This window comes from Oncorhynchus kisutch, linkage group LG17 (genome assembly GCF_002021735.2).
Source record: "Oncorhynchus kisutch isolate 150728-3 linkage group LG17, Okis_V2, whole genome shotgun sequence".
Lineage (NCBI taxonomy): Eukaryota > Metazoa > Chordata > Actinopteri > Salmoniformes > Salmonidae > Oncorhynchus > Oncorhynchus kisutch.
This window is the reverse complement of record NC_034190.2, coordinates 45454230-45471489: the sequence shown is the minus strand read 5'-3', so window position 1 is coordinate 45471489 and position 17260 is coordinate 45454230. Positions and strand designations below refer to the sequence as shown.

The window sequence follows — 17260 nt, the reverse complement described above, 5'->3', positions numbered from 1 at the left end:
TAAAGGGTCAAACAGGCTCTCAAGTTTCCACATGTCCTTTATGTGTGTTTTTAAGGGTCTACAGACAATCAGAAATAGACATAGGACTACAAAGGGAAAACCAGCCACGTCGCGGACCCCGACATCTTGCATCCGGACAAGCTAAACACCTTCTTCGCCCGCATTGAGGATAAATCAAATCAAATCAAAATCAAATCAAATCAACACAGTGCCACCGATGCAGCCTGCTACCAAGGACTTTGGGCTCTCCTTCTCCGTGGCGGATGTTAGTAAGCCAGCCCAGACTGCATCCCTAGCCGCGTCCTCAGAGCATGTGCAGACCAGCTGGCTGGAGTGTTTACGGACATAATTCAATCTCCCTATACCAGTCTGCTGTCACCACTTGCTTCAAGATGTCCACCATTGTTCCTGTACCCAAGAAAGCAAAGGTAACTGAACTAAATGACTATTGCCCCGTAGCACTCACTTCTGTCATCATGAAGTGCTTTGAGAGGCTAGTTAAGGATCTTATCGCCTCTACCTTACCTGACACCCTAGACCCACCTCAATTTGCCCCAATAGATCCACAGACGATGCAATCGCCATCGCACTGCACACTGCCCTATCCCATCTGGACAAGAGGAATACCTATGTAAGAATGCTGTTAATTGACTATAGCTCAGCATAAACACCATAGAGCCCTCCAAGCTCATCATTAAGCTCGGGGCCCTGGGTCTGAACACCGCCCTGTGCAACTGGGTCCTGGACTTCCTGACGGGCCGCCCCCCAGGTAGTGAAGGTAGGAAACAACACCTCCACTTCACTGATCCTCAACACAGGGGCCCCACAAGTGTGCATGCTCAGACCCCTCCTGTACTCCCTGTTCACCCATGACTGCGTGGCCATGCACGCCGCCAACTTAATCATCAAGTTTGCAGACAACACAACAGTAGTAGGCCTGGTTACCAACAATGACGAATAATAATTTTGCACGCCCAATTATTCAGTTTTTGATTTGTTAAAAAAGTTTGAAATATCCAATAAATGTCGTTCCACTTCATGATTGTGTCCCACTTTATGTTGATTCTTCACAAAAAATACAGTTTTATATCTTTATGTTTGAAGCCTGAAATGTGGCAAAAGGTCGCAAAGTTCAAGGGGGCCGAATACTTTCGCAAGGCACTGTACATAGACTTGTAAATCACTGGCCACTTTAATAATGGAACACTAGTCACTTTTATAATGTTTACATACTGCTTTACTCATCTCATGTATATACTGTATTCTATTCTACTGTATTTTAGTCAATGCCACTGACATTGTACAATCTAATATTTAGATATTTCTTAATTCCATTCGTTTACTTTTAGATTTGTGTCTATTGTTGTGAATTGTTAGATACTACTGCACTTTTGGAGCTAGGAACACAAGCATTTCGTTACACCCACAATAACCCGCAATCTGCTAACAAATTTGATTTGGTTTTGATTTCATGTTTATGCTACCTAGCGTGGACACCTGTTGTGGCACCACATTCTGGGTCAATGTACAAGGCAGTTGTACATTGTCCCCAGAAGGTCAGCAAAACAAGAACACGCAAGCAAGCACATACACACACAGACACAGACACACACACACACACACACACACACACACACACACACACACACACACACACACACACACACACACACACACACACACACACACACACACAATCACGCAGGTGCATACACACACATGCACGAAAACGCAGATTAATATAGAATTCATGCACACACAAGGGCATTTGAAGTTCATACAAGATGGCGTAGCAGTCAGACGTCTTGTCGTGTCGTGTCCCTTGTATATATCGTTTTTTTTAACATATTTTTTTCCCGCATATCTTTTAAAACATTTTGCTAAACCTCAACTTCTAAATACTCTCCTGCAACCCGCCTCACCCAATGTAGCGCGGATCTGCTTTTTTTCCTAAAGTATTTATAATTACTTTGGATTCGGAACCCCTCAACTGAAGCTAGCCAGCTAACTACCAGCTATCAGTCAGCAAACCATTGCTAGCGGTCTTCAGCTAACCGGTCATCAGCTAACCTTTAGCTCGGAAAGCTCTTGCCAGTTCGAACAACGCGACTCTAACCAGAGCATAACGGACCTATTATAATGTTTTTTTTTATCCCCGGATTCCCACCGGATTCCCACCGCAAACGGAACATTTTCAGCTGGATCTTCACAACTAGCTAACTAGCTAACCACAACCCCGGATGATTACTCCTGGCTAGCGTTTCCACCCATTTAGCTTGAAGCTAGCCCGGCCAGAGCTCCTGTGCTACCACCGAAGCATACTCCTGGGCTACAATATCCGGACCCACGACCGGTCTATCGATGTCACCGCATGAAGAGGCATAAACAGACTCACCCCTTCGCGACGTCCCCCAAAGGCTAACTTCCTAGCCCTTGCTATCTCCTTGCTTGCTAATTCGGCCTGCTAACTGCTAGCTTGTTTAGCCCCGGTCCGCTAACTGCTACCTTGTTTAGCCCCGGTCCGCTAACTGCTACCTTGTTTAGCCCTGGCCTACTAACTGTTAGCTTGTTAGCACAGGCCTGCTAACCGTCTGAATCGCCGCGTCCCAACCACTCACTGGACCCATATATTCGAATCTCTTTTCGATTTTTAATTCGTTTATACCTTCCGGTAACCTGCCTCATCCAATGTGATACGGAATCGCAATTATTTTAAATTTTTAGAACACACTCAAGAACCTCCAGAAGCTAACCAGCTAACTAGCTACAAGCTATTTAGTCATTGTTAGCCACTGCTAGCGGCTTTTACCTTTTACCTTCTGCACAGCCAGCCAGTTTTTTTTTACCTGGATAATACTCGCCAGTCTAGCTTCCCTGCCCCATCCACCGCTGCCCCCTGGACACTGATCACCAGCCGCACTCAGGATCTGTGTGTAGTTAATCCGACCCTCCCTGCCCAGTCAACACCATTTTACCTGCTGTTGTTGTGCTAGCTGATTAGCTTTTGTTGTCTCACCTACTGTTTTAGCTACTGTTTTAGCTAGCTCTCCCAATTCAACACCTGTGATTACTGTATGCTTCGCTGTATGTCTCTCTCAAATGTGAATATGCCTTGTATACTGTTGTTCAGGTTAGTTATCATTGTTTTAGTTTACAATGGAGCCCCTAGTTCCACTCTTCATACCCCTGATACCTCCTTTGTCCCACCTCCCACACATGCGGTGACCTCACCCATTACAACCAGCATGTTCAGTGATACAACCTCTCTCATCATCACCCAGTGCCTGGGCTTACCTCCGCTGTACCCGCACCCCACCATACCCCTGTCTGCGCATTATGCCCTGAATATATTCTACCATGCCCAGAAATCTGCTCCTTTTATTCTCTGTCCCCAACGTCTAGGCGACCAGTTTTGATAGCCTTTAGCCGCACCCTCATTCTACTCCTCCTCTGTTCCGCAGGTGATGTGGAGGTAAACCCAGGCCCTGCATGTCCCCAGGCACCCTCATTTGTTGACTTCTGTGATCGAAAAAGCCTTGGTTTCATGCATGTCAACATCAGAAGCCTCCTCCCTAAGTTTGTTTTACTCACTGCTTTAGCACACTCTGCTAACCCTGATGTCCTTGCCGTGTCTGAATCCTGGCTCAGGAAGGCCACCAAAAATTTTGAGATTTCCATACCCAACTATAACATTTTCCGTCAAGATAGAACTGCCAAAGGGGGAGGAGTTGCAGTCTACTGCAGAGATAGCCTGCAAAGTAATGTCATACTTTCCAGGTCCATACCCAAACAGTTCAAACTACTAATTTAGAAAATTACTCTCTCCAGAAATAAGTCTCTCACTGTTGCCGCCTGCTACCGACCCCCCTCAGCTCCCAGCTGTGCTCTGGACACCATTTGTGAATTGATCGCCCCCCATCTAGCTTCAGTGTTTGTTCTGTTAGGTGACCTAAACTGGGATATGCTTAACACCACGGCAGTCCTACAAACTAAGCTAGATGCCCTCAATCTCACACAAATCATCAAGGAACCCACCAGGTACAACCCTAAATCTGTAAACAAGGGCACCCTCATAGACGTCATCCTGACCAACTGGCCCTCCAAATACACCTCCGCTGTCTTCAACCAGGATCTCAGCGATCACTGCCTCATTGCCTGTATCCGCTACGGAGCCGCAGTCAAACGACCACCCCTCGGCCTTTCTAATCGACCTGGCCCGGGTATCCTGGAAGGACATTGACCTCATCCCGCCAGTTGAGGATGCCTGGTCATTCTTTAAAAGTAACTTCCTCACCATGCTCCGTTCAAAAAATGCAGAACTAAGAACAGATATAGCCCTTGGTTCACTCCAGACCTGACTGCCCTCGACCAGCACAAAAACATCCTGTGGCGGACTGCAATAGCATCGAAAAGTCCCCGCGATATGCAACTGTTCAGGGAAGTCAGGAACCAATACACGCAGTCAGTCAGGAAAGCTAAGGCCAGCTTCTTCAGGCAGAAGTTTGCATCCTGTAGCTCCAACTCCAAAAGGTTCTGGGACACTGTGAAGTCCATGGAGAACAAGAGCACCTCCTCCCAGCTGCCCACTGCACTGAGGCTAGGTAACACGGTCACCACCGATAAATCCATGATTATCGAAAACTTCAACAAGCATTTCTCAACGGCTGGCCATGCCTTCCGCCTGGCTACTCCAACCTCAGCCAACAGCTCCGCCCCCCCCCCGCAGCTACTCGCCCAAACCTCTCCAGGTTCTCCTTTACCCAAATCCAGATAGCAGATGTTCTGAAAGAGCTGCAAAACCTGGACCCGTACAAATCAGCTGGGCTTGACAATCTGGACCCTCTATTTCTGAAACTATCCGCCGCCATTGTCGCAACCCCTATTACCAGCCTGTTCAACCTCTCTTTCATATCGTCTGAGATCCCCAAGGATTGGAAAGCTGCCGCAGTCATCCCCCTCTTCAAAGGGGGAGACACCCTGGACCCAAACTGTTACAGACCTATATCCATCCTGCCCTGCCTATCTAAGGTCTTCGAAAGCCAAGTCAACAAACAGGTCACTGACCATCTCGAATCCCACCGTACCTTCTCCGCTGTGCAATCTGGTTTCCGAGCCGGTTACGGGTGCACCTCAGCCACGCTTAAGGTACTAAACGATATCATAACCGCCATAGATAAAAGACAGTACTGTGCAGCCGTCTTCATCGACCATGCCAAGGCTTTCGACTCTGTCAATCACCATATTCTTATCGGCAGACTCAGTAGCCTCGGTTTTTCTAATGACTGCCTTGCCTGGTTCACCAACTACTTTGCAGACAGATTTCAGTGTGTCAAATCGAAGGGCATGCTGTCCGGTCCTCTGGCAGTCTCTATGGGGGTGCCACAGGGTTCCATCCTCGGGCCGACTCTTTTCTCTGTATATATATCAATGATGTTGCTCTTGCTGCGGGCGATTCCCTGATCCACCTCTACGCAGACGACACCATTCTATATACTTCCGGCCCGTCCTTGGACGCTGTGCTATCTAACCTCCAAACGAGCTTCAATGCCATACAACACTCCTTCCGTGGCCTCCAACTGCTCTTAAACGCTAGTAAAACCAAATGCATGCTTTTCAACCGTTAGCTGCCTGCACCCGCACGCCTGACTAGCATATCACCACCCTGGAAGGTTCCGACCTTGAATATGTGGACATCTATAAGTACCTAGGTGTCTGGCTAGACTGTAAACTCTCCTTCCAGACTCATATCAAACATCTCCAATCGAAAATCAAATCTAGAGTCGGCTTTCTATTCCGCAACAAAGCCTCCTTCACTCACGCCGCCAAACTTACCCTCGTAAAACTGACTATCCTACCGATCCTCGACTTCGGCGATGTCATCTACAAAATTGCTTCCAACACTCTACTCAGCAAACTGGATGCAGTTTATCACAGTGCCATCCGTTTTGTCACTAAAGCACCTTATACCACCCACCACTGCGACTTGTATGCTCTAGTCGGCTGGCCCTTGCTACATATTCGTCACCAGACCCACTGGCTCCAGGTCATCTACAAGTCCATGCTAGGTAAAGCTCCGCCTTATCTCAGCTCACTGGTCACGATGGCAACACCCATCCGTAGCACGCGCTATCTCACTGATCATCCCTAAAGCCAACACCTCATTTGGCCGCCTTTCGTTCCAGTTCTCTGCTGCCTGTGACTGGAACGAATTGCAAAAATCGCTGAAGTTGGAGACTTTTATCTCCCTCACCAACTTCAAACATCTGCTATCTGAGCAGCTAACCGATCGCTGTAGCTGTACATAGTCTATCGGTAAATAGCCCACCCATTTTTACCTACCTCATCCCCATACTGTCTTTATTTATTTACTTTTCTGCTCTTTTGCACACCAATATCTCTACCTGTATGTACATGACCATCTGATCATTTATCACTCCAGTGTTAATCTGCAAAATTGTAATTATTCGCCTACCTCCTCATGCCTTTTGCACACAATGTATATAGACTCCCCTTTTTTTTCTACTGTGTTATTGACTTGTTAATTGTTTACTCCATGTGTAACTCTGTGTTGTCTGTTCACACTGCTATGCTTTATCTTGGCCAGGTCGCAGTTGCAAATGAGAACTTGTTCTCAACTAGCCTACCTGGTTAAATAAAGGTGAAATAAAAATACAAATAAACATCAACATAGTGTTACAAAAGTGCATTCATTAGAAGACAGAACACGGACTGAACGTGCAGTTCTTTGAAGTTTAATGAGGCCGCACCATTGAAGACCAGTTCTATTGATTTATCTGTTATCTTATACAGATGTAGGATCTTAATTAGTTCGCTACAGCAGGAATTACTTTCCTACAAAGATGTCAGTTTATTATAATTCACATAATTAACATTTCCTGTTGCTGCAGATGTAGGATCTTAATTTGAACCAGTTCGCTACAGCAGGAATTACTTTCCTGCTGTAGCGAACTGGTTCAATTTAAGATCCTACATCTGCAGCACCAGGAAATGTTAATTATGTGAATTATAATAAACGGACATCTTTGTAGGGAATGATACATTTCTGGTTGGCAGGAAAATTCTCAGCAACAAAAGAGTGATCAATTTAAGAATATACATCTGTAGCTTTCATTTATCTTCCCCAGTGGTTTTCTATATATAATGAGCCTTGATAACCCTCCACCTCTCATCCCTCTGGCTATATCATACACACCCCATCTCCTATTCCACACACTCAATACTGTGGCATGGTTGGACAATGAGTGAAGGTCTGTGTGAATATCTATAACTATGCAGTGAAAGGATGATACCTAGTCAGTTGTACAACTGATGCATTCAACTGAAAAGTTTCTTATGCATTTAACCAAACCCCTCTGAATTAGAGAGATGCGGGGACCTTAAATCGACATATATGTCCAGGGGGAACAGTGGGTTAACTGCCTTGCTCAGGGGCAGAATGACAGATTTTGACCTTGTCAGCTCAGGGATTCTTTCGGTTACTGGCCCAAAGCTCCTACCTGCCAGGCTACCTGCTGCCCCATTAAGTACGGGTTAATGTGTGTGTGTTAGTCCATCAAATCAGCATGTTTTGTGGTAGTGTGTTTTTTCACAAATATGCTTCAGGGAGAAAGAGGTGTGGTACTGGCTCACAGACTGGGCTACGCTAAGTTAATTGATTACCCATCCCATGCTCTAGGGAAAAAGCGCACAGTGGCCGGGTAGCAAACTCTATGCTGCACAGTACTAGTCCGGGGCCTGGTGGTTGGGAAACCCTGTACTACAATGTTTCCTCTGCTGCGTCATACACTGCTCAGTGTTGTGCTATGTGGAGATATGATAGGACTGTAACAATGACTGTGGAACTAGCACATCTACACTTCCACCACAGGAAAGAGGAAACAGCTGAGTGTCATTCTCACACAGAGATCAGAGAGCGGATGACACACACACACGCACAATGGTTGGGCGGTATCCAGATTTCAATACCTTCAAACTGTGCCTGTGCCATTCCGGGATATACGGAATTACTGGCAGTGTACACAAGGGGCACTATTTTTTTTCAAGCTAAACAAAAAGCCCCAAAAACATCAGTTACCAGAATGCTAACAAAATGACAGCCAACCCAGCTCATAAAGTTATGCAAGTGTCAAAAAACGCAGTTTGAAGAGCGCACAAAACAAATATTAGACATCAGGGACCTTAATCCACGAGGGGATTCTCTGCTGCTGTTCCCAAGCTAACATTAGCTACTTAGCTAACATTAGCAAGTTAGAAAAACTCAGATAGACAAAATGTATTTGGCACATCTTAAATAGTTAACCTAATAGTAATAAGATATATAGCTTGCAAACATTAGTAGTGGCGTCATACCCTGTGTTGTTCTGAACAGAATCAACCAATGCTTGTCTATTCTGAAGAGAATTTGAAGCGGAACACGCACCTGCATTCACTAATAACTCCTTTCTATGCGCACAAAAATGAAGTGTTTATCTGAAGTGCCTTGAAAGCCTAACACAGTAAGATCATATTTTATAACTTAGCTAGTCATATTGGCAATAGAACAAGCTTTCTAATGATACCCACCTGACCGAGATTGAGATTTATAATGGGCCGTTTTTGGAATGCGTAAACAACAGCAGTAATTGTGTGATAGCAGGGATGTGATCAAAACAACTACATGTGTGCTTGCTCTAGTTCCTCAATGACACAGCTAGGAGAGCTCAAAAAGCACATAGTTGAAGACTTTTCTTTGAGTCATAAAAGTGCATTGAAATGACTTAGGAACTGTGCACACGTTGGAGAGGTGTGTGACCATTTAGTCCACTTAGCCTTGTCCTTTTTTGTTGTCTTATGTTGCACTTACCCCACATTTTTCAGGAATATTCCTATAATGTTACTCAAGGTATACAGAGTATTTTCAGATTTTGTTTTTAACAAATGCGGTAAAAAGTATAGTTAAATGTAAAATATACATAAAATGAACAGTGTAATGTTTGGATTCAGTCTTGTGTCAGGTGAACTGTTGTGTCCTCAACTTTGGTCTAATAATTTTCCCATAATCCCATAATGTTCCCTTTCAACTGCTAACATGCTTATTGCAATTCATATTTCTTCTGTAAGAAACATTTCAATTTAGCCCTATTCATATGGGCCAATTCCAACGAGTGTAAAGGGTTAACACTCATCATTACCAAATGTTTGCTTTCTAATCAATAACACCTAAATCAATACACTCACACAAACAGAACAAAGAGCTATCATAAAACTAACATAGATACAGTATACAATGATATCAAAATCAAACACACAATCTCAATGGTCAATCTGGTCAATCTAAGCTCAGAACACACAGTCTCTGCCAATTCAGTGGAGCAGCAGCCCATGGGCAAAAAGCAGGCAAGGAAATATTTACACTTATAGCAGAATATTTGTACAGCGCTCTGGGAGAGAGAGAAGTCTGTTTGAGAATGAAAGAGAGAAACAGGGAAGGTGATGAGAGGGCAGAAGAGCGGAGAGAGAAGAGAGGACAAGTAAAGAAAATGTCTGAGAAAAAGGGGAGAGGAAGATAGTAAAAAGGGAAAGAGGGCGGAAGGAGAGCAGGCATGAACACAGATAAGGATAAAGTGTATCTTACTCTTTCTCTGATGAGAAGAATCTAGGCTCAGCAAAAACAACAAAACAGAAAACCACGTGGCTTAGTGTACTGCCAGCCCGCACCACAGAACTCTGCCTAAACATATCCCTTCAACTGTAACCACTGTGGGTTGGAGAGGTAGGTGTTACATCAACTAACAACAGCTTTCAACCACTAATGCAGAGTGGGGCGATGACATTGGCCACACACACACAGCACAAGCACACTTGTTTTTATCTATTCAACCTTCACCTAACCTTTATTTATCAAGATATGCAAAAACAGCAATAACATACACGCAGTTTCATTGAAATGACACAACAATGGATTACATCATGTCCTGGTCACAGGTCACATGGACTGCAAAACCCACACCTCATGCTTGTGTATGTCTGCTGAAACTCAATCGAAACTCTGCTGTTTGATGAGTGTGTGTGTGTGTGTGTGTGTGTGTGTTTACCTGTCATAAACACAAATTAAGGTCAACAATGCCAGTAATATTGGTCCTTCAAATCAAATCAAATTGTATTAGTCACATGCGCCGAATACAACAGAGTCAATATGCAGGGTCACCGGTTAGTTGAGGTAGGATGTACATGTAGGTAGAGTTAATTACAGTGACTACGCATAGATGACAACAGAGAGTGGTAGTGGTGTGGAGAGGGGATGGGGGGGGGGGGCAATATGAATAGTCTGGCTAGACCACTGCACCACCCGGAGGCCCCATCGATGCACTTATTGATGAAGCCAATGACAGAGAATGACACAAATATTAATTTCCACAAAGTTTGCTGCTTCAGTGTCTTTAGATATTTTTGTCAGATTTTACTTTGGAATACTGAAGTATAATTACAAGCATTTCATAAGTGTCAAAGGATTTTATTGACAATTACATGAAGTTGATGCAAAGAGTCAATATTTGCCGTGTTGACCCTTCTTTTTCAAGACCTCTGCAATCCACCCTGGCATGCTGTCAATTAACTTCTGGGCCACATCCTGACTGATGGCAGCCCATTCTTGCACAATCAATGCCTGAAGTTTGTCAGAATTTGTGGGTTTTTGTTTGTCCACCCGCCTCCTGAGGATTGACCACAAGTTCTCAATGGGATTAAGGTCTGGGGAGTTTCCTGGCCTTTGACCGCAAATATGTTTTGTTCCCCGAGCCACTTAGGTCACTTTTGCAATATGTCAAGGTGCTCCATCATGCTGGAAAAGGCATTGTGCATCACCAAACTGTTCCTGGATGGTTGGGAGAAGTTGCTCTCGAAGGATGTGTTGGTACCATTCTTTATTCATGGCTGTGTTCTTAGGCAAAATAGTGAGTGAGCCCACTCCCTTGGCTGAGAAGCAACCCCACACATTAATGGTCTCAGGATGCTTTACTGTTGGCATGACACAGGACTGATGGTAGCGCTCACCTTGTCTTCTTCGGACAAGCTTTTTTCCGGATGCCCCAAACAATCGGAAAGGGGATTCATAAGAGAAAATGACTTTACCCCAGTCCTCAGCAGTCCAATCCCTGTATCTTTTGCAGAATATCAGTCTGTCCCTGAAGTTTTTCCTGGAGAGAAGTGGCTTCTTTGCTGCCCTTCTTGACACCAGGCCATCCTCCAAAAGTCTTTCCCTCACTGTGCGTGCAGATGCACTCACACCGGCCTGCTGCCATTCCTGAGCAAGCTGTGTATTGATGGTGCCCCGATCCCGCAGCTGAATCAACTTTAAGTGTCAGCATGGTGTCAGCTGGTCCTTTTGTGGCAGGGCTGAAATGCAGTGGAAAAGTTTTTTCGGGATTCAGTTCATTTGCATGGCAAAGAGGGATTTTGTAAATAATTTCAATTCATCTGATCACTCTTCATAACATTTTGGAGTATATGCAAATTGCCATCATAAAAACTGAGGCAGCAGACTTTGTGAAGATACATTTTTGTGTCATTCTCAAAACTTGGCCACAACTGTACTCCTCAATGCCATTGGAGGAATCCCGGAACATATTCTAGTCTGTGCTAGCAAGACAGTCCTGTAGCTTAGCATCTGCTTCATCTGACCACTTTTTTATTGATCTAGTCACTGGTGCTTCCTGCTTTCATTTTTGCTTGTAAGCAGGAATCAGGAGGATAGAAGTATGGTCAGATTTGCCAAATGGAGGGCGAAAATCAAGTTTTATTTGTCACATACACACGGTTAGCAGATGTTAATGCGAGTGTAGCGAAATGCTTGTGCTTCTAGTTCCGACAATGCAGTAATAACAAACGAGTAATCTAACCTAACAATTTCACAACAACTACCTTATACACACAAGTGCAAAGGGATGAAGAATATTTACATAAAGATACATGACTGAGTGATGGTACAGAACGGCATAGGCAAGATGCAGTAGATGGTATCGAGTACAGTATATACATGTGAGATGAGTAATGTAGGGTATGTAAACATATAAAAGTGGCATTGTTTAAAGTGGCTAGTGATACATGTATTACATATAGATGGCAAGATGCAGTAGATGGTATAGAGTACAGTATATACATATGAGATGAGTAATGTAGGGTATGTAAACATATTAAGTGGCATTGTTTAAAGTGGCTAGTGATACATTTTTTACATAAATGTTTCCAATATTAAAGTGGCTGGAGTTGAGTCAGTATGTTGTCTCTTGGTCCTTGCTTTGATGCACCTGTACTGACCTCGCCTTCTGGATGATAGCAGGGTGAACAGGCAGTGGCTCGGGTGGTTGTTGTCCTTGATGATCTTTATGGCCTCCCTGTGACCTCGGGTGGTATAGGTGTCCTGGAGGGCAGGTAGTTTGCCCCCGGTGATGTGTTGTGCAGACCTCACTCCCCTCTGGAGAGCCTTCCGGTTGTGGGCGGAGCAGTTGCGGTGCTACAGACCGACAGGATGCTCTCGATTGTGCATCTGTAAAAGTTTGTGAGTGCTGTTGGTGACAAGCCAAATTTCTTCAGCCTCCTGAGGTTGAAGAGGCGCTGCTGCGCCTTCTTCACAACGCTGTCTGTGTGGGTGGACCAATTCAGTTTGTCCGTGATGTGTATGCCGAGGAACTTAAAACTTACTACCCTCTCCACTACTGTCCTGTCGATGTGGATAGGGGGTTCTCCCTCTGCTGTTTTCTGAAGTCCATGATCATCTCCTTTGTTTTGTTGACGTTGAGTGTGAGGTTATTTTCCCTCACCTCCTCCTTGTAGGCCGTCTCGTTTGTTTTGGTAATCAAGACTAGTGTCATCTGCAAACTTGATGATTGAGTTGGAGGCCTGCATGGCCATGCAGTCGTGGGTGAACAGGGAGTACAGGATAAGGCTCAGAACGCACCCTTGTGGGGCGCCAGTATTGAGGATCAGCGGGGTGGAGATGTTGTTACTTACCCTCACCACCTGGGGGCAGCCCGTCAGGAAGTCCAGTAGCCAGTTGCACAGGGCGGGGTCGAGACCCAGGGTCTCGAGCTTGATGACGAGTTTGGAGGGTCCTCTTGTCCAGATGGGTTAGGACAGTGTGCAGTGTGGTTGCATGTGTGTGGAGTACAGGGGGTCCAGAGTTCTTTTCCCTCTGGTTGCACGTTTAACATGTTGATAGAAATAAGGTAAAATTGATTTAAGTTTCCCTGCATTAAAGTTCCCGGCTACTAGGAGCACCACCTCTGGGTGAGCGTTTTCTTTGGCGGAATACAGCTCATTCAATGCTGTCTTGTTGCCAGCCTCTGACTGTGTTGGTATATACACAGCTACAAAGAATATAGATGAAAACTCTCTCCGTAGGTAATGTGGTGTGCAGCTTATCATGAGAAACTCTACCTCAGGCGAGCAGTAACTCGAGACTTCCTTAGATATCGTGCACCAGCTGTTGTTCACAAAAATACATAGACCGCCACCCCTTGTCTTACCAAAAGCCACTGTTCTATCCAAGCTGTATGTTGATATTGTCGTCATTCAGCCATGACTCCATGATGCATAGGATGTTACAGTTTTTAATGTCCTGTTGGTAGTTTAATCTTCCCAATAACATCCATTTTTTTTGTCCAAAGATTGCATGTTTGCATGCAGAATTGAGGGGAGTGGGGGTTTATTCGATCGCCTCCGACTCCTCAGAAGGCAGCCGGCCTCCGGCCTCTCTTTCTCCGCCTCTCTTTCTCCGCCTCTTCTTCACGCAGATCACTGGGGTCGGGGCCTGTTCCCAAGGGAGCCGTATATCCTCCACCTCGGGCTCGTCAGAGTCGTGAAAGAAGAAAAAGGATTCTGTTAGTCCCTGGTGGGTAATCGCAGTCCTGATGTCTAGAAGTTATTTTCGGTCATAAGAGACGGTAGCGGCAACAGTATGCACAAAAATAGTCCAAAAATAAGTTACAAACAACACAGATAAACAAACAAAAAAACTCAATCAGTTGGGGGCATGTAAAACGTCTGCATTTTCTGCTCTAGCACCATTTTTAAATAATGGCGCCGGAGCTGCAGAACAGGGTGTGGTGAGTCTTTTGTTCCAGCCCTGCACTAACACAGCTGCTCTAGCTTATCAAGCATACAGTACATTGCTTAGCTGAATCAGGTGTGTTGTATCTTGGCAAGAACAAAATCCTGTGCACACTGTGGCCCTCAACGACCAGTTCCAATCAACCCTTTCTACCAGCATGACAAAGACCATGCATCCATCCAAAACAGTACTGTAGTTATGGACATCATCTTCTGTCTTTCTCATAATATTGTAGGTAAACAGAAGTAACCAGCATCTACAGGCTTTTAGAAAGAGGGCATGTGTGTGTGTGTGTGTTTACGGGTAAAATGATCTGAAGTAGACAATAGCTGTACCTTATTAACTCTGAATATTAAGTGCTAATTACACCTGGAAATGATTGCATGCTACCAAAACTGCAGATATTTATGTATGTGTTATTGTAATATATGTTCTCACAGATACATGAAGGAATAACAGAGTAGAATAAAAAGTGTGGTTGAGGAGAGAGCAGCAGGTGGGTAGAGGTCTAAGGAGAGCAGGAGGAAGGAAGGAGGAGGATAATCCCGTAATCCTGCTCTCTGAGGGGCGGGATGAGCAGACATCTTCAGAAAAGCCCTGAGGAGGCTTTACCCCCCCAAGTATGACTGCCTTTTCATCTCCACTCAATAATACAGAGACCCCCTCCCAGCCCCATTCAAAAGCAACCCCTTTTTCCTTACAAACCTCCCAAAAATGCTCTGCCCCAACACTCCTTCCCTCCATCTCTCTACCCCTACCCATCCCTCTCTCCCCAAGCAGCTCAAGTGAGAGATCAGACCAGACCTTCCACTCAATCAATGTGGAATCCTCAGCTGCAGGCGATCCTGCTAGACAATGTGTGTGTGTGTGTGTGTTCTGGTGAATAATAAGAATGCATACATCAACTTTTGGTGCAGTCGAGAGAAATGGAATACTACCGAACATTGGAAAGAGACTTCACTTTATCTGAATACTTAAAACAGCCCAAACAAGGAAAAACCTTAACCAATTACAGAATCAGTAATAATATCCTGGAAAGGACAGACTATGTCATCACTGTGGGTTAGGCGAGATAGAAAGTGAAGAACACTTTCTAATCACCTGCCCCAAACATAGATTCATTATAGATTCCTTATTTTCAAAATGAAAGGTTCAGAACAATTAAACAAAGAGAAACTTTCTATACTTTTGGGGGAGAGGTCTGATGTTATAGAGTTGGCAGCAAAGTATGTCACAGTTTGTCCCAAGCGAAGGGAGGAAACATAAAAATGTACTATGGTACTATTGTATTATAAGTAATATTATAAGTAATAGACCATATAAGTACCACCATTTTCAATTATTTTTTTGATTCTGAACATTGGCCATTATTACATTTCTGTATTGGATATTTATTTGTTATATTCTGTTAATATACAGTGTACACTGAATGTACAAATTCTTAATGTTTTGTACACTCAGTGTATATTTTTGTATTTCATATTATAGCTACTATTTTTATTGCTGTCATTGTTGCTTTCATTATTTTTATTTGTATCACTTTGCTTTGTCAACATTGAAATGGTCATTCATACCATTAAAGCATATTGGGAGAGAGAGAGAGAGAGAGAGAGAGAGAGAGAGAGAGAGAGAGAGAGAGAGAGAGAGATAGACAGGGCCAGATTCAACACAGTGATGAGACCAATTTTTTTGGGACAGATTAACCAAGAGAGATGGAGCTAGGAGGGAAAAAGAGAGAGGCATTCAGCAACTACAGATGTACATGTCTTTTGAAAGTATACACTTGAAAGAGTCACACTAAACATATAATGTCACAGGTCTCAAATTACCAGACTAATATGGGGGTCCCCACAATGAAGTCAATTTCATGTATTATGTTCAGCTCAGTGGGTCACTTTACAGTTAAGTGGGGGTCTTTTAGCAGACTTACCTTGGAGTACTGTCTGCGTAGACTAAACCTCTGAACCATCCTGACTGACGGAGCGACTGACGATGTGCTCTACTCCACTCCACGCACGGAGCTCTTCTCAGTAGGAACACACACATCCAGAGCCAGTATACACACACACACACATCGCTACAATGTACTTCACGCTAAAGGAAATATGCATGTGCATAATCACAGAAAAGCACACACACGCAAACACACTCTCTGTTCCAAACTGCTCTAGACCATGCTGGTTCATCTAGTGAGAAAACACAAGTGACGAGAGAAAAGAAAGTGAGAAGGAGGTGAGAATGAGGGAGGAAAAGGGAGGGAGGGAGAACAGACAGAGATAAAAGAGTGCTCAGCTGTGCTGCCCTCTACTCACACAGCATGGGTGCGCACTCTCTCCACATTCACACAATGTGGTTGAAAGAATATAGAGTTACAAAGCAGACAGGAATTAGAAATACTGACACACTAAAACTATCTTGCTGCAGACACAGGGTCTGACGCAAACACACACAAACACATACACAGACACACACTCGGTCTTCAGCTCCGTCACATTTACTGGAGAAAAAGCAATGTTGCGTCATGCTTCCTGTCGAGCAGTGGAGGGGGCAGAAAAAGGGGAGGGTGAGGGGCTGTCTGACTGTCTGTACAACGCCTCTCCTGGGACTATGTCAGTGTGGGGGGGGGGGGGGGGGGGGGAAGGGAGGAAGGATAAGAGAGGGAGTACAAACACATTCCTTTCCAAAGGGCCGTGGGGTGAGACAGAGATGCAGCTTGAGCCCCACCCTCTTCAACATATATATCAACAAATTGGCGAGGGCACTAGAACAGTCTGCAGCACTCGGCCGCACCCTAATAGAATCTGAAGTCAAATGTCTACTGTTTTCTGATGATCTGTTGCTTCTGTATCCAACCAAGGAGGACCTACAGCACCACCTGGATCTTCTGCACAGATTCTGTCAGACCTGGGCTCTGACAGTTAATCTCAGTAAGACTAAAATAATGGTGTTAAAAAAAGGTTCAGTTGTCATGACCACAAATACAAATTCCAAATTGAGACTCAGCATGCAGATTTCTGCAAAAACATACCAAATAATGCACGCAGATCAGAATTAGGCCGATCCCCGTTAATGATCAAAATTCAGAAAATGGCTTTCTCAAGGTGTCAAAAGTCTTTAGACATAGTTTCAGGCTTTTATTTTGAAAAATGAGCG

At 44.5% G+C, this 17260-nt stretch overlaps 1 protein-coding gene across 5 annotated transcripts in view; it reads right to left on the bottom strand.

Moving 5' to 3' along the window:
• Window positions 1–17260, bottom strand: part of LOC109907740 (transmembrane and coiled-coil domains protein 1) — a 69701-nt gene that overhangs the window by 30168 nt on the left and 22273 nt on the right. For 2 of the 5 annotated variants that reach the window (XM_031793915.1, XM_031793916.1), the window contains exon 4: window positions 16038–16293. The exons of 2 other annotated variants lie outside the window; for them this stretch is intronic. In XM_031793915.1, the coding sequence (XP_031649775.1) occupies window positions 16038–16076 (39 nt within the window). In that variant the 5' untranslated portion in view covers window positions 16077–16293. Of the gene's footprint in view, window positions 1–16037; window positions 16620–17260 lie in introns of those variants that run through there. One more of the 5 variants, XM_020505906.2, reaches the window with a different exon arrangement.